The sequence below is a fragment of the Heloderma suspectum genome, chromosome 2 (genome assembly GCF_057233095.1).
Source record: "Heloderma suspectum isolate Gila_16-S chromosome 2, 16-S_ref, whole genome shotgun sequence".
Lineage (NCBI taxonomy): Eukaryota > Metazoa > Chordata > Lepidosauria > Squamata > Helodermatidae > Heloderma > Heloderma suspectum.
Window position 1 is genome coordinate 362951169 of NC_139459.1, and position 26850 is coordinate 362978018.

A 26850-nucleotide genomic window follows, 5' to 3' on the forward strand; every position below is an offset into this window, starting at 1 on the left:
AGACGGCCATAGGATATGTCAGTTTCCAGGAACTGATCTCGGAGCCTGTGCTCTGAGGTCAATTCCTGGAGAACCAACGTCCCCCTACCCCTCCGCTGCCTTGCAGGCAGCTCAGAACGGCCCCGTGCTCAGAAGAGGAGCGCGGAGCGGTGAAAACGGGGTGTTCCAGGGCGGGGAAGGCAGAAATGCCAGTACGACACATCCTATGTGTCATCTGGCAGCCGCTTCCCCCGCTCCACCTTCCCACAGCTCGACAGCTGAAATCTGCTGTCTAACTGCAAATGCAAGGTGGCTGAAGCACAGAGGGGACAATACCCTCCATGCTTCTCCTGCCCTGCATTGGATAGGTGGTCGCCTCCGAGTTCGGAGGCGGCCACCTATCCCCATAGGATTGCACCCTAAACCTTTTTTTTCTCTGGAGAGTTTTATATAGTGCTGAAGGAGTTGCACTGGTTACCAGTTGTTTTCCGGGCCAAATTCAAGGTGTTGGTTTTGACCTTTAAAACCCTATACAGTTCCGGCCCAGCCTACCTCAAGGAGCGCCTCCAGCAACACCAGACAGGCCGCTCAACAAGATCAACCTCAGATGGCCTTCTCTCTGTCCCATCAGCCAGGACAGCTAGGCCGGTGAGGACGAGGGAGAGGGCCTTCTCTGTGGTGGCCCCTACTCTGTGGCACTCCCTCCCTAGGGAACTCCGCCATGCCCCCTCTTTAATGAGCTTCCGCCACACATTAAAAACATGGTTGTTCAGGCAGGCATTTGGCATGGGTTAGGGTATTTTTAGAAATATGTTTTTAATGTAGTATTTTATTGTTTGAAACTGTTATTTTGTTGTACATTGCTCAGAGTGGCTGGTTGATTGATTAGCCAGAGTGGCTAATCAATCAGATGGGCGATTGATTAATAAACAAACAAACAAACCTCCCCCACAAAAGCAGAAGGGGAAGCATCTCTGGGAGCTCCCCACAGCTGAGGACTTTCTCACCGTTTTTCTGGTTTCTGTTTAAAGAGCTGCCTGCCCTGCCCAAGCGGGGAGGGGGGAACGTCGCCAACAGCAGAATACCCTGTTAGCTGCTCTAGAAGGCTACATTTTTCTTTATAAATAAGTAAGAATGACCTATGATTGTATGAGGAATTCAAGTGTTCCCCTCATGGCCCTGTAGCTACACACTCGTTGCTAGCATTCTAGTCCCAAAACCTCAGCATTAGCCATTAAGATGGCATGGTCGCCTTTCCTTCTACCAGGGCTTCAAGCCTTTGGCCTAAGAAACTCCTCGAATGTGCACCTCTTTTTTGTCTTTTGTTCAGTCGTTAAGTCATGTCTGACTCTTCGTGACCCCACGGACCAGAGCACGCCAGGCCTTCCTGTCCTCCGCTCTCTCCCGGAGCATGCTCAAGTTCATATTCATTGCATCAGTGATGCTATCTAGCCATCTCATCCTCTGCCGTCCCCTTCTCCTTTTGCCTTCAGTCTTTCCCAGCATCTGGGTCTTTTCCAGGGAGTTTTCTCTTCGCATTAGGTGGCCAAAATATTTCAGCTTCAGTATCTGTCCTTCCAATGAGCAGTCAGGGTTGATTTCCTGTAGGATTGACTGATCTGACCTCCTTGCAGTCCCAGGGGACTCGTAAGAGTCTTCTCCAGCACCACAGTTTGAAGGCATCAATTCTTCGGTGCTCAGCCTTCCTTATAGTCCAGCTCTCACAGCCATACGTTGCTACTGGGAAAACCATAGCTCTGATTATGCGGACCTTTGTCGGCAAGGTGATGTCTCTGCTTCTGACTATGCTGTCTAGGTTGGCCATAGCTTTCCTCCCAAGGAGCAAGCGTCTTTTAATTTCATGGCTACAGTCACCGTCTGCGGTGATCTTGGAGCCCAAGAAAATAAAATCTGTCACTGCTTCCATTTTTTCCCCTTCTATATGCCAGGAAGTGATGGGGCCAGATGCATGTATGTGCACCTCAGCAGAACTTAATTCTCTGTTCGGTTTAGGTGAGCTTCTTCCCCTTGATGAGAGATACAAGATTAGTCCCTATACATTTTTCTGCCTGTGCTCTGGCAGCACATACGATCAGAGTTAATGTACAGGTGATAATATATATATTTCAAGTCTGAGGTGGATTTGTTTTTACTCCTAATCTTTGGCCTGTACTCCTGGAGAGTCTTTGAAGACGTTATTGTAATAGAATAGATGAGAAGCCTTCCAAGCACTTTACTAGTTCATTATGTCTCTTTAAGAAGCAGTTTAAGTGCAGGCATTATAGGAACTTCACAATTTTTCTAGCAGGATGACACTATGCTATCAGGACGTAGGAGGGCTCAAGGTTTCAACTTCCTGGAGAAGTTTTCTGCACTAACAGAAAACAGGGCAGGGAGGGGCAAAAAGACCTTGTAGCCTGATCCTGTGTTGCTTTACTCAGAAGTAAGCCTGGTAGAGATCAATGGATTTATTCCCAAGTAATGGTGCGTAAGATTCGGATGGCAGTCTGTGCGTTTACCTGGCGGGGAGAAAACCATTTGAAATCCATGGGAATTATTTCAGAGTAACCCTGCAAGGAATCGGGGCTAAAAAAAAAGCGGAACAGGGGTTTCCCCTGACCTCTCTCAAGGATTCCGCCCCGGAAGGCACTGAATTTCCAAATTTCCAGCCCGAAGCAATCGATGGCCAAACACATCCACCCTCGCTCCATCCATGCGCTCCGGTAGCTGAGTGGGAGGGCTGTAGCTTTAGAGGATCGCATCGCAAGAGATTTTCCGGCTTTGCCCGGATCACATGGTGGTAAGCGGGAAAACAAAGAAGCCGCAGAGCTTTTCCCGTTGAGCGATGTATCGATGGGAAGGGAGGAAAGGGGGTGGGTGTGTCTCGATTTGTTTAAAAACTTTATCGCCCTCCCCCTCCCTCCCTCCCTCCATCTTGGAAGGCGTAGTTGTGCGCGGGGAGAGGCAGTGAGGATTTCTGGCGAAGCCAAACGGAGAGAGGGTCGGAGGGATCGGCCGAGTGAAGAAGCCCTTGAGGATCCCGCTTGTGGAAGGATTCCTGGTGAGTCTGGCTTCCAGGGGGCGCGGGAGATGTGGGGGCAGCAGAGCCCCACCGAAAGGATTCTTCCAGGGCAGCAGCTCTAAGAACATGCGAAGCCCTTGGCTGACCGCTGGTAAGCAGAGGTACGGTGTAAGCCTAAGCCAGCGTGGAGTAGTGGTTAGAGCAGCCTTTCCCCACCTGGGGCCTTTCACATGTACAGAACTAGCACTCCTATCTTCCCCAGCCAAGCTGGGTTAGACTGTTGGACTAAAACAGGGGAGAGCAAGGTTCAAATCCAACACATCTACGAAGCACACCAATCACATACGTGCATCCTTCCTCTCTCTCTCTCTCTCTCTGAACCTAGCCTACCTGGCAGGGCTGTTGCAAGGAGAAAATTGGGGGTGTGGGGAAAGGCCCATGTAAGCTTTGAGCTCCTTGAAGGAGAAGTGAGATAGAAGTGTGATAAATAACATTACTTACTAACTCAGAAGTAAGTCTCACTCAGTTTAGTTGGGTTTAAACCTTGGCACCTGTGTTTAGGATTGCAGCTGTTTAGATCCATTGAATTTTTCTCTCTTTCTGTCTCATTTTGCATTTTCTCTGTTCTCCTGAGGAGTTTGCTGTCTTCGCTCCTTCTTCTGGTTAAGACACACACAAACTTTCAAACACTAATTCCCTTTGATGCTTTTTTTTTTTAATGGTTCATCCTTTCCATCAGATTGAAGTTCAAGGCAATTTACCAAACTAAACTAAATCAAAATGCAACAAACATGGAAATTACAATTCCAGTAGTACTAAAGACAGCAGTACTAAATCGATTTTCATTTTCTTTTTTTGGAAAAACACACATCAGCTGTCCACAGTTAAAAAAACTCCAAGGCCTTCAATAAATAAAACAGATTTTATCTGGTATCATAATTGTTGTTGTTGTTGTTCAGTCGTTCAGTCGTGTCCGACTCTTCGTGACCCCATGGACCATAGCACGCCAGGCCTTCCTGTCCTGCGCTCTCTCCCGGAGCGTGCTCAAGTTCATATTCATTGCATCCGTGATGCTATCTAGCCATCTCATCCTCTGCCGTCCCCTTCTCCTTTTGCCTTCAGTCTTTCCCAGCATCAAGGTCTTTTCCAGGGAGTTTTCTCTTCGCATTAGGTGGCCAAAATATTGGAGCTTCAGCTTCATTATCTGTCCTTCCAATGAGCACTCAGGGTTGATTTCCTTTAGGATGGACTGATTTGACCTCCTTGCAGTCCAGGGCACTCGTAAGAGTCTTCTCCAGCACCACAGTTCGAAAGCATCAATTCTTCGGCGCTCAGCCTTCCTTATAGTCCAGCTCTCACAGCCATACATTACTACTGGGAAAACCATAGCTTTGATTAGACGGACCTTTGTCGGCAAGGTGATGTCTCTGCTTCTTACTATGCTGTCTAGGTTGGCCATAGCTTTCCTCCCAAGGAGCAAGCGTCTTTTAATTTCATGGCTACAGTCACCGTCTGCGGTGATCTTGGAGCCCAAGAAAGTAAAATCTGTCACTGCTTCCATTTCTTCCCCTTCTATATGCCAGGAGGTGATAGGGCCAGATGACATGATCTTCGTTTTTTTAATGTTGAGTTTCAAACCAGCTTTTGCACTCTCCTCTTTCACCCTCAACAAGAGGCTCTTGAGATCCTCTTTGCTTTCTGCCATTAGGGTGGTATCGTCTGCATATCGGAGGTTGTTGATAATTCTCCCGGCAATCTTAATTCCGACCTCTGATTCATCCAACCCGGCATTTCTCATGATGTACTCTGCATATAAGTTAAATAAGCAGGGTGACAATATGCAGCCTTGTCGTACTCCTTTCCCAATTTTGAACCAATCGGTTATCCCATCTCTGGTTCTTACTGCTGCTTCTTGATCCTCGTACAGGTTTCTCAGGAGACAGGTAAGGTGGTCTGGTACTCCCATCTCTTTCAGAATTTGCCACAGTTTGTTGTGATCCACACAATCAAAGGCTTTAGCGTAGTCAATGAAGCAGAAATAGACGTTTTTCTGGAATTCTCTTGCTTTCTCCATGATGCAGCGAATGTTGGCGATTTGATCTCTAGTTCCTCTGCCTCTTCGAAACCCAGCTTGTACTTCTGGTAGTTCTCGGTTCGCATACTGCTGAAGCCTAGCTTGTAGGATTTTGAGCATCACCTTGCTGGCATGTGAAATGAGTGCAATTGTGCGGTAGTTTGAACACTCTTTGGCGTTGCCCTTCTTTGGAATTGGAATGTAAACTGACCTTTTCCAGTCTTGTGGCCACTGTTGAGTGTTCCAGATTTGTTGGCATATTGAATGCAGCACTTTAACAGCATCATCTTTTAGGATTTTAAATAGCTCAGCTGGAATACTGTCATCTCCGCTAGCTTTGTTGTTACTAATGCTTCCTAAGGCCCACTTGACTTCACTCTCTAGGATGTCCGGCTCAAGTTCAGTGACCGCACTATCATGGCTATCAGGGACATTCAGATCTTTCCTGTATAGTTCTTCTGTGTATTCTTGCCACCTCTTCTTAATCTCATCTGCTTCTGTTAGGTCCCTGCCTTCTTTGTCCTTTATCATGCCCATCTTTGCACAAAACGTTCCCTTGAGATCTCCAATTTTCTTGAAGAGATCTCTAGTCTTTCCCATTCTGTTGTTTTCCTCAATTTCTTTGCATTGTTCATTTAAGAAGGCCTTCTTGTCTCTCCTTGCTATTCTCTGGAACTCTGCATTCAGTTGGGTATATCTTCCCCTTTCTCCCTTGCTTTTCGCTTCCCTTCTTTCCTCAGCTACTTGTAAAGCCTCATCAGACAGCCACTTGGCTTTCTTGCATTTCTTTTTCTTTGGGACGGATTTCGTTGCTGCCTCCTGAACAATGTTACGGACCTCCGTCCATAGTTCCTCAGGCACTCTGTCTATCAGGTCTAATCCCTGAAATCTATTCCTCACCTCCACTGTATCATAATAATATCATAATTATTTATTGTTTATTATTATTAGGACCCGCAACAAAATGTTGCAGTGTACCTTCCTAACAAGAGTGCTCCTTTTCAGGACTTGAGCCAGCCATGCTCTCCTCCAGGATTGTGTAAGCTTTACTGGGGATGTTGGGAGTTGTAGTCCAAGGGGGAGGCATCTGTGGGGGCTCGAGCAGGAAATCCCACACTTGCCATTCCAGGCTCTTGGAGTACACTGAGTACGGACAATTGGTGCGGGGGGGGGGGGGGGTTGCCCCCTCAGTGTTTTTGGACTACTGCAAACCTTGGGCTTCTTGCAGGTCTCCTGATACTTCCCTCTTAAGAACATAAGAAGAGCCCTGCCAGATCAGATCAAAAGCCTATCTGGCCCAGCAATTTGTTTCCCACGGTGGCAAACCAGGTACCCCAACGGGAAGCCTGCAACCAGGACATGAATGCAACAGCCCTCCCCTGCATATTGCCCTTGGTAATGACAGCCCATGGTTTAATTAACCCATGGGTTGTTGCCTTACCCAGAGTTAACCCATGATTTGGCTGCCAGATGATCAAGCAAATCATGGGTGGTTTTTTCAATTCCTGGGTTGTTTGGTTCCTTCACCCACTCCCTCCCTTTATCACACATGCCTTTGTGGCACTGTAGTACTAGCATGAAGAGTGGCTGGGTTGTTGTTTTTTACTCCTCTTGCCACTGCTTCTGTTGCCTGGCAAAACAACCCATAAACAAGCCATAGTTCTGGGTTTACATGTAACGACAACCTATGGTTTAAACAGCCCACAACCCAACAACAAGCCATGGGGCTAGTTTGCACTGTCACCAGGGTGGCTTAAGAATAATTACTGTCTGGGCATCATGTTAGGTGGCATGGCTTGTTGGAGAGTTAACCCTCAAATAACCCAACAGCAATAGCCCTGGTGGTTATTACTTAAATTGTGCTGCAGTAATCATGTGAACCAGGTCATGGGTTCTCGTCATGGATTTTGTGGTTAACAACTGACACTTAACCCATCATACTGGGTTCGGTCAAGATGTAGGGTTTTTTTTAATGGCTTGTTGTGTTGGATCAGTTTGTACATCTTCAACAGTTTTCCCTGTGTATTCAGCCAATTCCTGCTTTCCTGCAGGTGGGAAACAGATAAATGTGGGGTTCCTCTGTTCAGGAAATAGACCAACCAAGTCCTGTTCTAGAGGTGGTGTTTCGCCACCCCTCCCCCCTTCAGCCAACTTTGGTAAAACTGTACTTTTCAGTACGAGCCCTTCCTCAGCTGGAGGGAAGCCGGTATGGTCAACAGAGCCGGTATCAAGCTCATCAGGATCTCCCGAGAGTACCGACGTGGCAACTCTCCCAGGCAGAGGAGCTCTCACACTACATAATAGCGGACCTTGATGAGCTTGTGATGTGCTCTGTTGGCCATACGGACTCCCCTTCACCCAAGCAGGGGTTCATACTGGAAAGTACCGTTCAGTCAGAATTGTCTGAAGGGGGTGGGTGCTGGAACAGGACTTGGTTGGTTGGTTTGCTGAACAGAGTGACCCCACGTTTACCAGTTTCCTGCCCAGGGCAGGAGAGCAGGGATTGGCTGAATATGCAGGGGCAACAGCAGCTACAAGCGGAGGAGCAGAGAATTGCTCTGTGAGGGGCTGCCAAAGCGCAGGAGGAGGGTGCAGAAGGATATGCGCCACTGACTGATGCACAGAGAACAGCATGTTTGAGGAAAAAACACAACTGACCATATGTAGCTTTGTAGGGACTTGGTTTGTGCCCCTGGGGAGTACACCTATGAACTTTTCCTGGAGCTGGACGCTCGGGAGCTTAGCTGTAGAGTGAATTAATGTCTCCTGTCTGTGTGGACCACATCTCACAGAGCACATGAGTTTCTGGAGAGTCAGTAGCTACTGCTCTGTGTGAAAGCATGCGTGCATGCCTCAGATCGGACATTCAAGAGGGCCGTGGTGAAACAAACTGCCGCGATGGAAAGGCAGACCAACGTTCTACATGAGTTGGCAGCAGCCTTGACAGCAGCTGTTCCAGGGCAGCAGGCCCCAGCCACTTGTCATCCCTACCTGGATGCCCCCCACAGCAGCTTCTGCCTCTTCCCGCTCAGGTTCAATTTCAGCAACATGTTCAGGTGTCCCTAGTCAGCCTGCAACCCTATGACCCACAGGCACATGATGCGCTGCTTCAGCCTGTGGTTCTGGGTGTGCGCTTCCCAGAGTTTATAGTGGTACCAGACCGTGTCCAGCCGAAACCATAGTGGGGAATGCAGCACCTGCATGGCCAGGATATTGCAGTGGGTCAGCAAGCAGGCCAGGATTTCCAGCAGGCCCACATTTGGATGGAAGAAGAGACCCCCAGAGGCTGGCTCCGAGCAGTCCCCCTCCCCTCCTCCATGTGATGAATGACCAAAGTCTGCCCTTTCTTCTGCTTTCTTTCCCCCGTCCTCCTCCTAACAATTACATAGCAGCACTAGAGTGCAGAAACAGAAGTGAAAGAAATGGGTGAGGTTTCATCTCAAGGACGTTTCTAGCCAGTACAGAGCAACACCGTTGCTGGTGCAGCCCCCCTAGGTCAGGTGAACGGGGGAGGGGGTGGATCAGTTATATTTTCACTTCCATAGAGGCTAGAAGGGACGTGGGGCTAACAAGCACACATCCCATACAAATCTTTGCCTCCCTCCGTAGAAAAGCCCAACATATGAGGCGGAAAGGTGTGTCTCGAGGTGTTAATCAGGCACGGTAGTGGTGTGTGCTTATGTGAATCATGCTGTTAGTGTAGAAATAACTGTGATTTTTCTTCTGTCCCCCTGCCTCCCCCCACCCACCCCACCCTTGTCATCCACCCTCCTCAGTGCAATTCTTCAAGAGTCAGTACGGACTGCTTTGCAGATACCTATATCAAAATGAACGTAAAGTCCGTGGGATGTGCCAAGATTTGCTTGCTGCAAAGTGTAGTCTGCTTAGACTAGAGCACACGGGACTCAGGCCCCATCGGTGCAGACTTCAAAGCGTAGGCACAAGGGAGTCTAGAGGGCCTTTGTCATTTCCTAGCTGCTCTGTTTGCAGCTGACAGCACACAGCACCACCGAAACAGGAACTGTCTTAGGAAGTCAGGGGGATGCAGTGCCATAGATTAAGGGTAACGATTTCCTAATGGCCGTTAATGCCAGGGGCTTCAGTGGGGCTGAGTAGGCAGAGGAAACCTATCTACCATCCGGTTCTTTAGCATCCTTCCCCCCTCCTCTCCCTGTTCCTCCACACCTTTTCCCCCACCCACAGCTGGCGTCCATTTGCTCCATTCCCACCCAAAGCTGTCAGTACACCTGCCCTGCGGAGGGCCGCATCTCACGTCTCAAACACCAAAGTCTGTGAAGCAAGTATGGGCGACACTGCTGCAATCGTGGCCGCCATGTGCACAAGCCTGCAGTGCATCATCGAGTATCGTGACTCTGCGGAGGAGCTGTTCCAGTGGCGTTTGAGGTGCCGCACAGCGGCCGTTGAAGCCTTGGAGCAGCACCTCCACGCAGTTGGAGCAGCGGAGAAGGCAGTCCTGCGCTTCGAAAGAGACCGGCTCCGTGGCCACATGCGAAGCCTGACCCGGATGCGCCGGAGGATGTCCGCTGCAGTCAAGCAGGCACGAGAAGCTGTTGCAGCCATTGTTATGGCTGAGCACCTGAACACAGACCTGTGCTTGACGCGCCGCTGGTCTCTTCCACGCACGGAAGCGGTGTGGGCTTCAATGCTCGAGCTGGACAACTGGGACGATGCACGCTTCCGGGGCAGCTTCCGGATGTCGCGGAAGACATTTGACACCATCGCTGACGAAATCGGCCCAATCATCCAGAAGCAAAATACGGTAATGCGCCGGGCTGTCCCCGTAAAAAAAAGGTTGGCGCTGACACTGTACAAACTGGCCTTCAACCTGGGCTACCTTCCGCTCAGTACCACCTTCGGGGTCGGGAAATCAACAGCCTGTGAAATTTTCAGAGAAACGGTGCGAGCCCTGAACAAGCTGTACCTGGCTGATGTCATCAAGGTGGGAGACGAGAAGAAAAACATCCAAGGCTTCTATGAGCTTGGCTTTCCTCGGGCAGGGGGAGCCCTTGATTCATCCCACGTAAGAATTCTCGCTCCAGAGGGGAGGGGGCCAGAGTACTATAACCGGAAGTGTTTCTACAGCATGGTGTTGCAGGCAGTTGTGGACGCAAAGGGCAGGTTCATGGATGTACACGCTTTTGTTTCTGGACGAAACCATGACACAGCTATCTTTTGGAATTCACCTGTGGCAGATAAGCTAGCCGCGGGCACATTCTTCACTGCCCCTGCTGTAACAGTTAACGGAGTCCCGGTGCGTCCTCTCATCCTGGGCGACCAGGCATTTGCACTTCAACCTGGGCTCATGGCACCATACCACACGCCGAGAACACCCAAAGAAAAGAACTTTAACTACTACCACAACAGGGCAAGGCTACCAGTGGAGAGAGCGTTTAAGCGACTGAAGGCGCGGTGGTGCTCTCTTTACACGGTTCTGGATGTTGAGGAAGACCTAGTAGCGGATGTTATCATCGTGTGCTGCATCCTTCACAACATCTGCGAATCGAGGGGGGATGTGCTCCTGGAGGAGAACCCCCAGCTTCCCGGACCCGAGGCAGAGAACGACGCCGTTTCCACCGATCCCCAGAGACAGCAGCCTGCTCCACGTCCTCTGAGTCCCCACTCAGAAATAGCATTGCGTCGTGAAACGCGAGCAATACGAGCAGCTATAGCTGACTTCATCTGGGACCATTATCCACACGTTGTCCGTAGCTAAGTACTGTGTGTTATTGTGCATGGCCACTAGGCGCTTTTCTTCCTCCGCTCACCCCAGCGAAGTGCTTGTCTGCCTCCTGTATAACCCGAACAACACATCTAGTAAAATGTATTGTGTAATCCACGTCAGAGTGTTTTTTGTCAAAAAATATGTGAGGGGAGCCTGCCTCCCTCTTTGGAAGGGAAAGGCATTGGACAGACGGGGGCGGGGGGGGGGTGGAGGACAGAAAAGGTTGCACCTTTGGCTCCAACTGCTCATTTCCCCCACTGACTAGTCTCCGAGGAGGAACAGTACTGCATTTCTAGCAATATGCCAGGAGTCCACCTTCTGAAAGGCTTTACATGAGAAAGTGAGCCACTGGGCTCGAGCGGGGAGGGGTGCTGGAAAGCCGGGAACTAATAGAGTGGTGGGCGCTTTGATGTGCTCAAAGCACCTCACCAAAGGGGGGGGTAGGCGATGAGTCGAGGGAGGAGGGAAGCTTCGCAGCAGCAGGCGGGAGTGCAGGTACACAAAAGGGGCATCTCCAGCCAGCATGGCACTGCAAAGGGCAGTCAAGTCCCGCAGCTCCTTTCAGCACTGACCAAGGGTGGCAAGGATGTTTTACTGCTAACACAAGGTTGCAGTGGGAAGCAGGTGGCCTGGGGGTGGGGAACGTTTTACTGCCAACCCAAGGCTTCAAGGGGAAGGGTTTCATCGGGACAGTGTGAGCATTTCCAAGAGCAGCTGGAGTTTAATACACAGCCAGAACACACAGAGTGGACCAATGGCAAAGAGGCTGCTGACGTAGTGAAGTCTTGCCAGTAGTTGCCTACCCTTCATTGTTGCAAAGGCTCCAGGAATACATGCTGGGAGTGGGCAAGAAGGGCTGAGCGAAACAACCCATGACCTGGGAAAACAAGCTGCACAGCAGTCGTATCATCTGTGGCTGTACTGTGGGTTAGCTATGGGCAAAACAACCCACCGTGGCTTAATTAGACCATGGGCTGTCGTGCTGTGTGAACTGGCCTACTACGTCCGAATGTGGAGCTCCTATTGAGCCATCATGGCTAACTGCTGTTGATGATGGAACAGTCCTCCGTCACTTTGTCTGATCCTGTTTGTTGGAGCGAGCCAGTCGCCTCAGCAGCTAATCATAAAAGGGCAGCAAATTGTTACTTATTTACTATATTGTGTGCTTAGTGGTAGGGATGGGGAAACGTGCTTGTGGGACTTCCTGCCTCAGGAGATAAAATGAGTTGGTTCGGATGTAATGCAAGGCAATTCCTGGGTTATTTAAATGGTGAGAGAAGCAGGTAATTGTTGGGCTAACTTTGGTTCAACGATAACCAGCCCAGAGTTTCCGGGTTCTGACATTACAAAACAACGTTCATGGGTTGTTAATCGAAACTGGAAATGACTTCATGTAGGGGAAGGGCTGTGGCGCAGTGGAAATGGCTCTCGTGTTCAGCTCCCCCTGCAATTCCTGGGTTAAACAACCCAGGAACTGCCCAGTGTTACATGCAAACCAAGTCAATAATTTGACCAGCCTTCGGTACTGTGAACTTTGACATTGCTCCGCCTGAGGGAGCAAAATGTCCTGGGCCAGCCCAGACTAGACCCTCAGCGAGGAGAATTGTTCTCCTGTTCTTTGGCTCACTTTCCTCTCTGCCGCTGATTCCCCCCCATCCTAATTTCCACTTAGAACTACTTGTAACTTCACAGTAGCCCTTTAAACACTCCCCTCACCTTCTCCTCCCCACCCCCCAGTATCTTGGACACAGTCAAGCACCTGGGAATCCATTGGGGCTTTGTAAAAATTTCCCTAAAGGGATTTCCACTGGTAAGTGTGGGTCAAGGAAGACATTTTCAGGTTAGCAGGAAAAAAATACAGCCAAACAGATTTGAACTTCTCAAAGTATGAACTTAGCATGTGGAAATAACTCGCCACCAAAAAAAAAGCATGAGATAGATTTATATTGATTGGAGCAAAAGTTAAATGAATGTAATCTTTTCCTTGTTCTTTACTTTCCCAAACAGATTTTAAAACCTTTTTAATAATTACCGTCCCTGGGCTGGATTTTGAGGTGTCCCTATGATGGACCATGTCCACCTCACTGCAGGCCAAGATTCCACCAATCTTCCCATACAGGAATTGCCCTCTCAATATGCCTTTTTACCAGTCCCCTCCCCTTTTCTTTCTAAAAATTCAGTGATTTGAAAGGAAGTTTAGGAAGTTCAGTGACTGGCACTTCCTAGATCTTCCTTCCTAGTGACTCCGCCAGGCAGAGTCACTGAATGTCGCTAGGTTGGGGAAAATCTGGGTATGCATAGGTATTTATCTTAGCCAGCTAATTTCACAGCAGTAGTCCTACCTGGAAAGGCTGGTTTAGATTAACAAAGAAAAGACAGCTGCACCAATTTTAGAATTCCAAAAACAGTTCAAGATTCTTCTCTATCAGGGGCAACTGAAACATATAATACAAAGGAATCTTTAAAAACGAAGTTATATATCGTAAGAAAATACCAACAATTATAAACAATCATAAAATATTACTCTTACAAACTAATATATAAGACACCAATGTTTCAGCTGTCACAAAACAATTCCTAACTCAAACCTTACCTGAGTTCTTCAAAAATGTAATAAATAAATACCTTCCAAATAGTGCTCAGAACTTCTGGCTTCTAACTCACTGATAGAATATACACAGCTGACTTCGCAAAGTATGTATAAAGGATTTCTTTTATCCAGCTGTTCCTTACTAAGTGAATTACATGACTCAGTCTCAGCTCTTAGAGAAACAATTTCTTAAGCTGATCCTGCTTTGCTTAGAGCACAATCCTATCGTTTACACCCTGGGTACTATTCAGTGTCCACACTTGGAGGCTTGCGACCACCCAACTGAGAGCAGGAGACACACTGTGCCGTCCACTCTGTGTTTGAGCTAGACAGGCGTTTTCACCCATCTAGCAAAGATGTCGGAGAGGGGGAGGGGAGGAGGCTGGGGATCGCTCGTATCCCCAGTCCCCTCCCTTCCCCTCCTGCCTACTGGCACACCCCCTTTCCCACCTCTCTGAGCTCATATTTGTGAGCTCATAGAGGCAGCCGGTGTGGTTCTCCGCACACTGGCTGTGAGGGGGCGTGGAAGGAAGAAAGGAACTTGGACTTGTAGGGCTGAGGTCGGAGCGCCGTCTCCAGCCTTGGATCCAGGAATCCAAAAAACTATAGTCCCCTCAGACGCTGTCTAGGGGCAATGGGATTGCTCTCCCTGTGTTTTAATGGAAGAAGGTCCTATCTATCTATCTATCTATCTATCTATCTATCTATCTATCTATCTATCTATCTATCTATCTAGTGAATATATATATAGTGAAACCAAAACAATCAATAAAAAAAATCAAACTATAACCAGTATACTGTGAGAATTCATATTCCAAGATGTTACTGGTGTCCCATATCATGAAAATCCCTACAAGCGGGGGTAAATAGATGTTCACTGGAATCTAATTCAAAAAAGTAATGTAATCTGTACCATCGTTGTTATTTTCTTAAGATATGTAACTTTTAAAAGATACTTTTGTATTATATATTTCAGTTGCCCTTGACAAAGAGAAGAATCTCAAAATGTATCTGGGATTATAGCACTGTCGCAGTTGTCTTCTGTTTTGGCTTTTTACAGCTTTTTTTTAATCATTGGGTTTTTGTTTTTTTTCTGGTTTCGGTTAACCTCTGAGCAAAACCAGAGATCAGACTAGGAATTTCTGAACAAAATGTAAGAAATATATAAATACAACTTTGGGATGAAGAGTCATTTCACTGTACCTTGTCTTTTTTTAGGTGTACATTCCTATTGCACGAAAAATAGATCTGTACATTTGAACAGCTTGAACCAATACAGTCTGGGCAAAAGATACTCCAGTTCCCCATTTTCACATTCATTCTGGGTTGAATTCAGTTATCTTCATTAGTACACAATGTACCTCAGACCCTATATTTCATAGGACTGGGTTGGTTTTTCTTGCCCTTAAGCAAGATTTCTAATTCATAGACTAGGTGTGATTTTCTAGCCTTAACAATACTGCATCCCTGATTAGTACTGGAGGAAAGAGAGATCACATCAAAACATAGTTTGGGGATGAGAACAGAAAAATCCAAAAACTGTTTGGAAGCAAAATTCTTGGATTTGTATGCAAACCAACTGTGTTCCTTCTGGCACCCCAGATGGACAAAATCTCTTTCCTGAACATGGTTTCTGTTTTTTCTCTTCTGATCAGAGGCTGCAGATATGATGGAGCAAGAGAAGGAATGCCAAACTATAGTCCTCCAGGATGTGGAGAACAAGACTTCCCCAGAGGCAAACTCAGGTAAGGAAGTGGGACTTGTAATGAAATGTTGGAGTGTGATTTTATTTTTAAACATGGCTGTGGTCTTTTAAAATACTCCTGTAGAATATGTGAGCCCTATTTAGTCATTCTCCCCTCACGGCTTGTAAGTTCTAAAGTTTGGAGGACTTAAAAGAAATTAGTGCTGTGCTCATGGTGGGCTGGGAAGCCAGTTTATGGGTTTGAGAAGGAACGCTGCATGGTCTGAAGAAGAGGGATAGCTATAGGTGACAGATCAGCGGGATGTTTCACGAAGCGATAAGTTTGGGTGACAGAACCCAGCTCATTCAAAACCATTATATAGATATTGGGCAACCTCTGGTAGTTGACGAGAACCAGTCGACATCCACCACTGCTATCAAACCTTACCTCCTCTCCTTATGTCCTTCTTGTGATTAGTGTATCCTATTATGACAATAAAAGTGAAAGAGGAGAAGGAAAATCCGTGGGTACTGAATAATCAGGACTCTGAGAAAAACGAGACCGTTGTAGATGCTCACTCAGGTATGCTCACTTCACAAATGCTCACTGGGCGAACTCAGGGTGCTTAAAGAATGAATTCAGAATTTGCCGCCAACCATGTTTTCAACAATCTCATGCACAATTGAATATGCTGAATGCCAGATGAGACGATGATCTAGCAAGATGAACTCTTGCAAATAACTGTTCACACAAGTGGTCTAACTCATGTGAGCGGCATAACGTCAGAACAGACTACACGTCATCTTCCACGATTAGGGAAACTGTAAATTTAGCTGGCTAAATACCATCTCAGTTGGCTCCTAGAGGTAGGATGATGGGCTAAAGCAGAAGTTTGCAAGCTTTCTGCTTTTAAGGAAACCCATTCTATAACAGAGAGCAAAGAAATCCCTGTATGTCCGCCCCAGAACCCCTGGGCATTGTAGACAATTCCATGGCATGTCCTAGTGCTCAACAGGGCAGCTGTTTGTGTCATCTAGTGCAGCCTAGAAATCAACGCTTCCCATAACTATGCATTTCAGGGAAAGCTCAGTCGTGGTGGGCGAGCTGTGTTTGGATTTTTAGCTTTTTGTTTATCATAATATTTGTATCCCACCTTTCCATTTAAAATATTTCACAGAGCAGCTAACAGGCAAAGAAACGAATCTAATGTAGAATGTAAAAAAAACCCTACAACATAACTGACAGTGAAATCTTAAAAACCAACAGCAATTTATCAAAATAAAATATGAACAACATAAATTAATATTTAATATATGCCAAATAATTCTGAAAATCTAAAAGAATGCCAGAAGACACACAGTCTTATTTATTTATTTATTGCATTTATACGCCGCCTTTTTTCCTCTTGCAAGGAACCCAAGGCGGCTTACATTATCCTCCTCCTCTCCATTTTATCCTCACAACAACAACCCTGTGAGGTGGGTTGGGCTGAGAGTCTGTGACTGGCCCAAAGTCACCCAGTGAGCTTCCATGGCCGAGCGGGGACTAGAACCCGGATCTCCCAGCTCCTAGTCCAACACTCTTGCCACTACACCACACTGGCCAGCCACCTAAAAGAGAATGGGGAAGACGCGGAGGTGGCGGGGGGGCACATCACTCAGGTGAAATTCCAGTGTTGGAGCCACCACCGGAAAGGCCATACTTTGCCTGACTCGCCACAGGGAGGAACAATGCTTTGGGGGAAAATCAGGAAAAGAGATGGAGGGAGCAGCTCCCTTGAGAGCTGCACAAAAGTTATTTTTCTGCTTTTTCAGAGAAGTTTCCCTAACAATGGTCTCATCTGGGCATAACGATAAACTATATTTTGTCATTACTGGAAAGGACCCACACGAGAGCCAGTGTGGTATAGTGGTGAAAGTGTTGGACTGGGAGCTGGGAGATCCGGGTTCTAGTCCCCACTTGGCCATGGAAGCTCACTGGGTGACTTTGGGCCAGTCAGAGACTCTCAGCCCAACCTACCTCACAGGGTTGTTGTGAGGATAAGATGGAGAGGAGGAGGATTACGTAAGCCACCTTGGGTTCCTTGCAAGAGGGAAAAAGGTGGGATAGAAATCCAATACATAAATAAATAAATAAGCAAGCAAGCAAGCAAGCCTTGGGCTTGTGCACTGCCCCTCCTCCTCCAGTGGAACTGCAGGAAGATTGAAAGCTTTTGCTTCCGTTGTTATTATTTATTACATTTCTATACTGCCCAATAGCCGAAACTCTATGGATGGTTGTAATTTCTTGTGGAGTTTGTCATTTCTTTTCAAGCTAGACAAGCTGGCGCTAGCCTTAGCTATGGTTTTTACTTCATCTTCTGGCATCTTTCTTTTCATCAGGGCTCCTTGACATGAAGATAAAAGTGAAAGAAGAGGAGGAACTGTGCGTAATGGATCATCAGGTTCCTGAGGAAAACAATATCCTCCCAGCTGCCCATTCAGGTGAAAGATCTATTCAAGAAATTGGGGTGTATAGATAATTTATTCAGAATGTGTTGCAGACTTTTTCGCAATTTCCCAGGGTTGTGGAGAGGTGCCTGTATTAATTTGTTCCAGCAACAATGTGGGGTCTTTTAGGTGAACAGAGTTATTGAGATAGAAGCTTCCATGGACTAGAGCTCAGTTTGTCACATGTATGATGTGGCTTCCTCTAAGTTACTGGGTTGATATACGTTTAAAGGGGTGGGGATCTGAATGGAGGGGCTAAAAGCCCAAGAAAATGCAAGAAAGCAATATATGCTATGCATCACACACACACATGAAAACAAGCGTTGGTTAGGGTGGCAGTGACCCAGTCCCAATATTAGCAATACAGAAAAGATTGTGGCCTTGGTTCAGATGTAAAGCTTCCAATTCCACAAACAGGAGGAGGATTTGGGAGTGGGCCCTCCTTTCTTCCTTCCCTTCCTCTGCTCACACGGTCAGCTTAATTAGTAGATTGCTGGCTTTTTAGAAAACCATGGTTTGCTGTTCCATACAAACCAGCAAACTATATGGTTTGTGGGAGGCTTCCAAACTGGAAGCACTAGGGAGAGGGATTCAACTGGTTTTGCTGTCCTGGTTCTCCATGCAATCCCATTATCCCATTCACAGATGTTGGATGTGCATATGGGTCAAGTGATTAGCCTTTTAGTGTATTTCAGATGTTACTGGAAGAAAATGAGGTTCCAGACCACAACTCTGGTGAAGCGATAGGGAATCCACCTCATTTGAAAACCATGAAATCTTGGGGGAAATTCTGGGATTTCCACTACACCGAAGCTGCCAAATATTCCGTCCTCTTACCCCTCTTCATTGATCAGGTTTTCCTGATGTGATGATAAAGATGGAAGAAGACAAACCAGGGGTCCCCCCTGCTCATGAAGGCTCAGAGACAGGTGAGATTGTCAGAGGTTCCTGCTCAGGTGACAGATGAGCTCATCTTTAAGTCAGGATGCACAGATGGATTTATTCTGAACCTGTGGCACACTTCTTTCTATAAAGCACCCACAAGTTATTTTTTGTTCACGCTCCCCCCCCCCACCCCCGAAACATCCAGGATTTGAAAAATTCAATCCAGATCGTAAAAAACCCACAACATAATTGACAGTGAAATTTTAAAACCCAACAATATTCGATGAAAACCAAACATGCCGAATAATTACAAAAATACAAAAGCATGGGAGGACAAATCCCATCATCACAAAAGATCTTTCCGTCACTCTTCTGCTACAATCATTGTCCTTTTTAATTTTTGTACACTTTACTTTCCAAATACAGGGATTTAAAAAAAAAATAAATTTGTGAACCGCCCAGAGAGCGTCGGCTATTGGGCGGTATAGAAATGAAATAAATAAATAAATAAATAAATAAATAAATACCTCATCTTGTGACATCTTCTCTTGATCAGGGTCCCCTGACATAAACATAAAGGTCAAAGAGGAGGAGGAATCGTGGGCAAAGGATCATCAGGTTTCTGAGGAAGACAAGACCTCGCCAACTGATGAACTCAGTTGAAGGAATGAGTTGACTGAGTCTTGTCCTCAGTTAAGGACAAGACCTTGCCAACTCAGGTGAAGGATTTGTACAAGAAATCAGGGTGCATAGATAATTTATTTAGAATGGGTTGCAGTCTCCTTCACAATTCCCAGGAATCCGGAGTGGTGGCTTTATTGCAGGAAAAACAACAATTTTTTTCTTGAAGGCAAACAGATTTACTGTGACACAAGTTTCCATGGACTAGATTTATGTTCATCTCTTTTTACTGTGACACAAGTTTCCATGGATTGGATTTACCCTAGGCTAGATTTTCTTGAAGGCAAACAGATTTACTGTGACACAAGTTTCCATGAACTAGAGCTCAGTTTGTCACATACATGATGTAGTTTCCTCTAGGTTACTGGATTTATATATCTGTAGTGGGAAAAATTGGCATAGTGGGCCTGAAAGGCCAAGAAAATTCAAGCTATGCAGGATACAAATAAAAACAAGGTCTGGTCAGGGTGGTTTTGGTCTGGTCCCAATATTAGCATAGCAGAAAAGATTGTGCCTGAGCTCAGATGTAAAGCTTTCAATTCCCCAAATAAGAATTTGGAGGATTGGGAGTGTGCCCTTTGCTTGTGCGACCCTTCCTTCTGTCTCTCCTTCTCTCTCCTCGCGCAGTCAGCTTAATGAGTAGATTGCTGACTTTTCTGAAAACCATGGTTTGCTGTTCCATACACACCAGCAAACTATAGTTTGTGGGAGGCTTCCAAACTGGGAGTACAAGCTAGGGATTCATCTGGGTTTACCGTCCTGGTTCTCCAAGCAATCCCATTATCCCAATCACTCATGTTGGATGGACATAAGGGGGTTGGGTTGAGTGAGCAGTCTTTTAGTGTATTTCTGATGCTACTTTCAAGCAGATTAAGGGCACAATCCTATGCATGTTTAGACAGGGAAAAGGTCTATAACTCCCAGTATTCCCTAGCCAGCATTGTTGTAGGCCTTCTCTCTGTCTAAACATACATAGGATTGCACCCTAAGTCACTTTTTTTTGTGCTTAGCAGGCTTTTCTGATCTCAAGCCCATGTTGAATCCTCAGACTGAGCAAGGGGAAGAAGCTTTGATTTTGGAGCAAAAACTTGTGAAAGAAAATGAGGCTCCAGACCATGGCTCTGGTGAGGCAACGAAGCCATCTCATTTCAAAACTATTATGTCTTGGGGAAAACCATTACTTCCTCTTACCACCCTTTATTGACCAGGTCTTCCTGATGTGACAGTAAAGATGGAAGAAGATAAACCAGGGGTCCCCCCTGCTCATGAAGTCTCAGAGATCAGTGAGACTGTCGGAGCTTCCTGCTCAGGTGACAGATGGGTTTGTCTCTAAATCGGAGTGCACAGGTGGATTCATTCCAAATCTGTGGCATACTTCTGTACATACATCTTTCACTCTTTTATCTCAGAAACATCCAGCATTTGAACGTTCTTGGAGATAAGGTGGCGGGCTTGAGAAATGTTTGCTTTGGCATTTGATAGAGGAGGAAAAGAGCCAAGAGTGGCCAAAAGGGGTGGAGGTGGAGGGTGTTGCAAAATGTTGCAGTGTCTTCCCAGGCCCTGTGAGGGGTGCTTCAGCTCAGGGTTCCAGCCAGCCCGGAACAGGAATTGTGTTCAGGGGTCAGAGAAGGGAGGTGGATCCCGGAGTGGAGGGAAAGGGAAGAGGACATCTTGGCTTCCCGTTTGGTATCGGGATGAATCCGTATATGTGTACAGATGCACGTGTGTAGGCCTCTTCTCACTGATGACCAACACACACGTAACAGAGCTGTGGCCAGCACATGCGCCACACAGAGGAGGCGTATCTTCTCTCTGCAGCACCACTCCTTCGCCTCACACGTGCTGGATGCACATGTTAAATGCTGAATGCGCAGCAACCAGGGGGTTTAGCCAGTGCGCACATGAGTTACAATCCCGCTATTCTGTCACATGGAGGGGGTCAAGCGAATACCTCTCCTGTGTATATCAGATGCTACATTCAATGTGATTGAGTTGGGGGTGTGTGTTGTGCTTAGCAGGATTTTCCGATCTCAAGCCCGAGTTGCGCCCCAAGACTAAGGGAGGGGAAGAGATTTTGATTCCAGAACAAAAGATCATAGAAGAAAATGAGCCTCAGCCCCACAGCTCTGGTGAGTCATCTCACTTGAAACTCATTAGGTCTTGGAGAAAACTCTGGGATTTCCACCAAAACTAAACTGCCAACCATTACCTCCTCTTGCCCTTTGTATTGAACAGGGTTTCCAGATGCAACGGTGAGGATGGAAGATGGCGAACCAGCGATTCTGCCTGCTCCTGAGGTCTCTGGGACAAGACAGGTTGTCGGAGCTCCCTGCTCAGGTAAGAGATGGGTTTGACTTTTAGCGCACAGGTGGGCGTTCTGAATTTGAGGCGGACTTCAGTATATACATCATTCACAGCTTAGTTTTTCACACTTTCCTCCGAAAACATATAAGATTTGAACATTCTCTGATGGGGTTGAGAAATGTTTGCTTTGGAATCTGGGGGAGTAGAGCAATTTTTATGAATTCTCTGGGTGGTGTGCGTGAGGCCCAGGAGGAGGAGATCGGAGCAGCAGAAGTGGAAACCTGCAGCAAAATGTTGCAGTGTCTGCCCAGGCCCTAAGACAGATGATCCAGCTCATGGTTCCAGCCAGCCTGAAATAGGAGCCCTGTTCAGGCCTCACAGAAGAGAGGTTATCTGAAGGATTGTCTCCTCCCATAAGTACCTGGCCGGACCCTTAGATCAACTTCAGGAATCCTTCTTCAGGAGCCCCTGCCAAAGAAAATGAGGCAGGTGGCTACCAGGTAGAGGGCTTTTTCTGCTTTGGCACCCTGGCTGTGGAATGAGCTCCCTAGAGAGGTTTGCCTGGTGCCTACATTGTACTCTTTCAAGCGCCAAGTGAAGACCTTTTTATTTCCCCAACATTTTAGTGTTATAGTCTTTTAATTTTGCTGTGTTAAATCTGTTACTGTATTTTAAATCTCTGCACTGCTGTTAGGTTTTATTCTGGTTGTATTGTTATACTGTAGTTTTAAGCTTTTATATTTTATAGTGTACTTTGTGGTTTTAATTTTTGTGAACTGCCCAGAGAGTTTCGGCTATTGGGTGGTATAGAAATGTAATAATAATAACAATAAAGAGAGGTAGCTCCAGGAGGCCACCTTGGTGATTTTTTCTTTTCCTGTACCAGAGTGCTTAATTGCTATGGACCTGGGCGGAAATTTGTGGAGACTGACAGAGGCACAGTGAAGAGATCCAAAAGGATCTCTTCAAAATGGAGGAAATAGCATTAAAATGGCAAATGCAGTTCAATGTGAGCAAGTGTAAAGTGGGGCAAAAAAATCCCAGCTTCTCATAAAGACTGATGGGTTCTGAGACTGTGGTGGATAGTTTGATGAAAATATTGATCCAGTGTTCAGCTCTCATGAAAAAAAGCATATTCCATGTTGGCGATCATTAGGAAAGGATTCAAAAATAGAACTGCCAATATCATACTACCCTTAAACAAATCTGTGGTGTGACCACACTTGGAATACTGTGTACAATTCTGGTCACTTCATCTGAAAAAATATATTGTAGATGTGGGAAAGGAGGAGAAGAGGGCAGCCAAAATGATTAAGATGTTGGAGCAACTCCCCTAATGAGGAAAGCTTACAACTTTGGGGGGATTTAGCTTAGAAAAAAAGGCAAGTAAGCACGGACATGACAGAGGTATATAGGATTATCCATGTTGTGGTAAAAGTGTCTAGTATCTCTCACAATAATAGCGCCCATGAAGTTGAATGGTGGGAGATTCAAGAGACATAAAAAGAGGGAAATTAAACTACATAATTTGCTACCACAAGATGTAGTGATGGTTACCAACTTGGATGGCTTTAAAAGGGAATTTGATAGGTTCATGGCTATATATTAATGCCAGTATCAGAGGCAGTTTGCCTTTTCATCCCAGTTGCTGGGAACACAAGCAGGAGGGTGCTGTTGTGCTGATGTCCTTTTTGTGGGCTTCCCACTGGGGCATCTGGTTGGCCACTGTATGAACAGAATGCGGGACTAGACAGACCTTTGGCCAGTCCAGCATGGGTTGTCTTCTGCTCTTAGCTAGGCCAATAAAACCTAAGCTGGAAAGTGGGAAATAGAGAGGCATCATGACCTGTAGTCCCTAGGCAACTGTGTAGCTATATATTATTGCTTTTGAGTTAACTGGCATCACTCTGTGAGATGCTTGCATGGCTGATTTCCTCCTCCCCTTTTCTTTGAATTCTCTCTGACTTACCTCGCCAGGCAAGAGTCTGGTTGAGAATGTATAAGCAGCTACTTTTTCTCCTTGCTTAAAAGTGGCAGAACTAAAATCACTTCCATTTTCCAGTTGAGTACATTTCTTCAAGAACCAAGCAGAGAGGAGTTCAGAAATGGCCAGTTGCTTTTAAAACGAAATGAAACCTAAAATTCGCTAACCAAAACTTAATTATCAGGAGCCTACGTCCTAAGAATAACTTGCCAGAGCTCATTGTAGGTGGGGGAGGAAGGCAGCATGGAAGTGGGGAAGGCCTGCTTGTGATTTGACAGCATGGCTTAGTCTTGACTCCTCACAGAGGAAGATTTTGCAAACAAAGGTATTTCTGTGGGGAATAGGCGACTCCCAGAGAGGGACTGGAAATTCAGACTGACCAATCAGTAGCCTGAGATCATGCGTCCTCCAGCTGACTCCTGCCTGTACGTGGATGTCAAACCCCAGATGTGGAGTAATGCAAAGTTTGGTACCTATGTAAGTCTGGGCATATCCTTTGTTCAGGGACATGTTCTAGCAGGGAGTAAAGAAAAAGACTGGGTTTGTCACAGTTCCCCATCCCTGTTATAGACAATAACATACATCCATGTTTGGTTACAGGTGTCTTTGTGTCCACACAGCCAATCAGCTGTGTATTCCTCACCTTTACTGTCCCAGTTAACCAAGGTAAGTGTTGGAGGTTGAGGGGTGAAAGATGTAAGAAGAAAGCTAAACAACTGGAAAAAGGAAAGGTTCCTCCTGTGCAAGTACCGAGCCATTGCTGACTCCTAGAGGGACGCTGCTTTCGCTGGTGTTTTCATGGGCTCTGGTATAATTCTGTATCCAGTATAAACTACGTTTGTGGGGAGGTGGATGAGTCACCCACCCAGGCCTCCAAGTGTTGAATTATGTAAGGCGCAAGGCTCCATCCCTTGACACCATTTGGTCCTGGAGTTCCTCCAGGTGCTGATCCAGCCAGGGACTTAGCTTCGCTGCACACTCTGGGGAAGGCCTGCAGCCAGCAAAGCCAACCATTCGGGTGGATGCGATGCAGACAAAGCAGAGCCCTGAGTGAAGGGGACTGAGCAGGCTTGGCTTGGCTCTGTCCAGGCTTTCCATACCAGAGAAAGGCCGGGCGGGGTGAAGTGGTCCAGGTGGGAGGATGAATTCTGTGCTAAATAAGAGGAATTGCCATAATGCTCCCCACCCCCCAGCTGGGAGGGAGAGCAGCACTCAGGGTGGGATGGGGGTGGGGGATCTCTACTTTAACTCTGATCAGACATAGCAGCGGGGATCCCACTCCCCCTCCATCCACACGCCTTGGGCCCATGGAGATTGCCCAAGCCTCTGCAGGTAGTATGGGGAAACTGGAGGCTGGATTTGGCCTGTGGTCTGGAGGTTTGCCATCCCTGATCTAAATGACATGTTAACTAGATTAAATATCCCAAACCTAATGACAGATCTTGCACTTCTTAGTGCTGAAGTTGGTGGGGGTTGGAGTTGTTATTATTAATAAAAATCTACACTTCCTAGGTACTGTACAAAAAGTACAAAAACCACTGGCCATATGCAGAGGCTCACAAGCTAAAGGTAAAGTGTTGTTTAAGTTTTTTGTTATGAATATTTCTGTACTGCCCTTTTTGCCAAAAAGCCCCCTGAAAGGAAAGGGGAAGGAGGATCAGTTGGGAAAATTCAGATAAATTTACTGAATTCGGTGCTCTTACAATATCATCCTTCCCCACTCTGGTGCCCTCCAAGTGTGGTGTTGAACTCCCATCATCCCCCAGTGTGCATGGCTGTGCTGGCTGGGGGATGATTGGAGTTGCTGTCCACCACACATCTGAAGGGCACCAGTTTGGTGAAGACCAATCTATATTTTATCTATATAATAATATATGTGTAAGAGAGAAGCATTCCAGGGGGCGATCCCCACTTTTACTCTGATCAGAGATAACAGTGGGGATCCCTCTCCGCTCCTGCTCCCCACACCCCTTGGGCAGGGTCCATGGAGAGGGCCCAAGCCTAGGCAGGTAGTATGAGCAAACCGCAGGCTGGATTTTGCTTCCAGTCTAGAGGTTTGCTATCCCAGATTGTGCACTCATCATTCCCTACATTTGGTTGTTTATCGGTTTTTTAAACAACATTGTGACCCTCAAGTTTTGCTTCTGATTTTAAAGAGCGCTTTCAGTGAGTTTTTTTTTAGAGCAGGGAAACTGCGGTATTGTTTATAAAAGCAAAAGAAAATGCTTTTTCTTCTTGTGTATTTGTGCTATTTGCTATACCACAGTGCCACCCAGAGGAAAAGCAGGAAAGGAAACACTGTTTGTGTAGAGCTCAGATCTTAATTCTGCAACAAAACCAAAAGTAGATAGAGTGGATTAACAGCCTCATGTAGAAAAGCTCTAAATGACGTTAACTAGATTAAACATTCCAGACCTAATGATATATCTCTAATTTCTAAGTGCTGAAGTTAGTGGAGGTTGTAGTTATTAATAAACATTTCTGCTTCCTAGGTACTGTACAAACAGTAGAAAAGCCACAGAAAAAGCGCAGAGTCTCAAAACCTAAAGGTAAAGTGACATTCAGTATTTTGCTCTTATTAATATTTCTATAGAGTGTTTTTTGCCAAAAAGCTGTGAAGAAAGGAAAATGGAAGGAGACTCAGTTGTGAAAATCCAAACGAATGAACCAAGACTGAATTTAGTGCTCTCACAGACTGGGTTCAGACAACACGATAACCCACACCCAGCCTGGGTTGTTGTTGAAACGTGGGTTATCTTGTTGTCTGAACCCAGCCATGCTAACAAACCATGGTTTGTTAACCATAAACAACCCTTGAAGAGAAACTGTGGCTTGTTGTTGGGTTATGAACTTTGGGTTGTTCATTGTTAACAAACCAGGGACAGTTGTTAGACCCAAGGCACACAGAGACCTGGTTTGCATGTAATGAAAAACTATTATTTAATTAACCATTGTTTGTTGAATCGTGGATTGTTGTTATGTGTGAACCTGGAACAATGGGATAACTATGCATTGTTAACCATGAACAACCCACAAAGAAAACCCATGGCTTGTTGTTAGGTTGTGAACTGAGGGTTGTTTAAACCATGGGTTGTCGCTATGTGTGAAGCCAGAGCTGTGGGTTGTTCATGGGTTGTTTCACCAGGCTACAGAGGTAGTGGGCAACAATGGTAAAAAACAAAACAAAACACCAGCCACTCTACATGCCAGTACTGCAAATGCATGTAGGACAGCAGGAGGGAGTGGGCGAAAAGGGCGGGAACCAAACAATCCAGGAATTGAAAAACAACCTGCTGTTTGCTTGATTGTCCAGCAGTCAAATCATTGTTTAACTCTGGGTAAGGCAACAATGCATGGGTTAATTAAGCCATGGGTTGTCATTAGGTGTGAACCAGGTCAGAGACTGTACAAACA

At 46.4% G+C, this 26850-nt stretch overlaps 1 protein-coding gene across 1 annotated transcript in view; it reads left to right on the forward strand.

Annotated features, from left to right (window-relative positions):
* Nucleotides 1-2708: 2708 nt before the first annotated feature.
* Nucleotides 2709-26850, forward strand: part of LOC146355701 (zinc finger MYM-type protein 1-like) — a 31610-nt gene continuing 7468 nt past the window's right edge. The window contains exons 1-13 of the mRNA XM_084830660.1: nucleotides 2709-2779; nucleotides 2922-3040; nucleotides 15064-15153; nucleotides 15571-15675; nucleotides 17475-17576; nucleotides 18437-18511; nucleotides 20159-20272; nucleotides 20357-20458; nucleotides 21164-21277; nucleotides 21384-21485; nucleotides 24037-24102; nucleotides 24949-25005; nucleotides 25929-25985. Coding sequence (XP_084686786.1) covers nucleotides 15075-15153; nucleotides 15571-15675; nucleotides 17475-17576; nucleotides 18437-18511; nucleotides 20159-20272; nucleotides 20357-20458; nucleotides 21164-21277; nucleotides 21384-21485; nucleotides 24037-24102; nucleotides 24949-25005; nucleotides 25929-25985 — 973 coding nt within the window. The 5' untranslated portion in view covers nucleotides 2709-2779; nucleotides 2922-3040; nucleotides 15064-15074. The remainder of the gene's footprint in view (nucleotides 2780-2921; nucleotides 3041-15063; nucleotides 15154-15570; nucleotides 15676-17474; nucleotides 17577-18436; nucleotides 18512-20158; nucleotides 20273-20356; nucleotides 20459-21163; nucleotides 21278-21383; nucleotides 21486-24036; nucleotides 24103-24948; nucleotides 25006-25928; nucleotides 25986-26850) is intronic.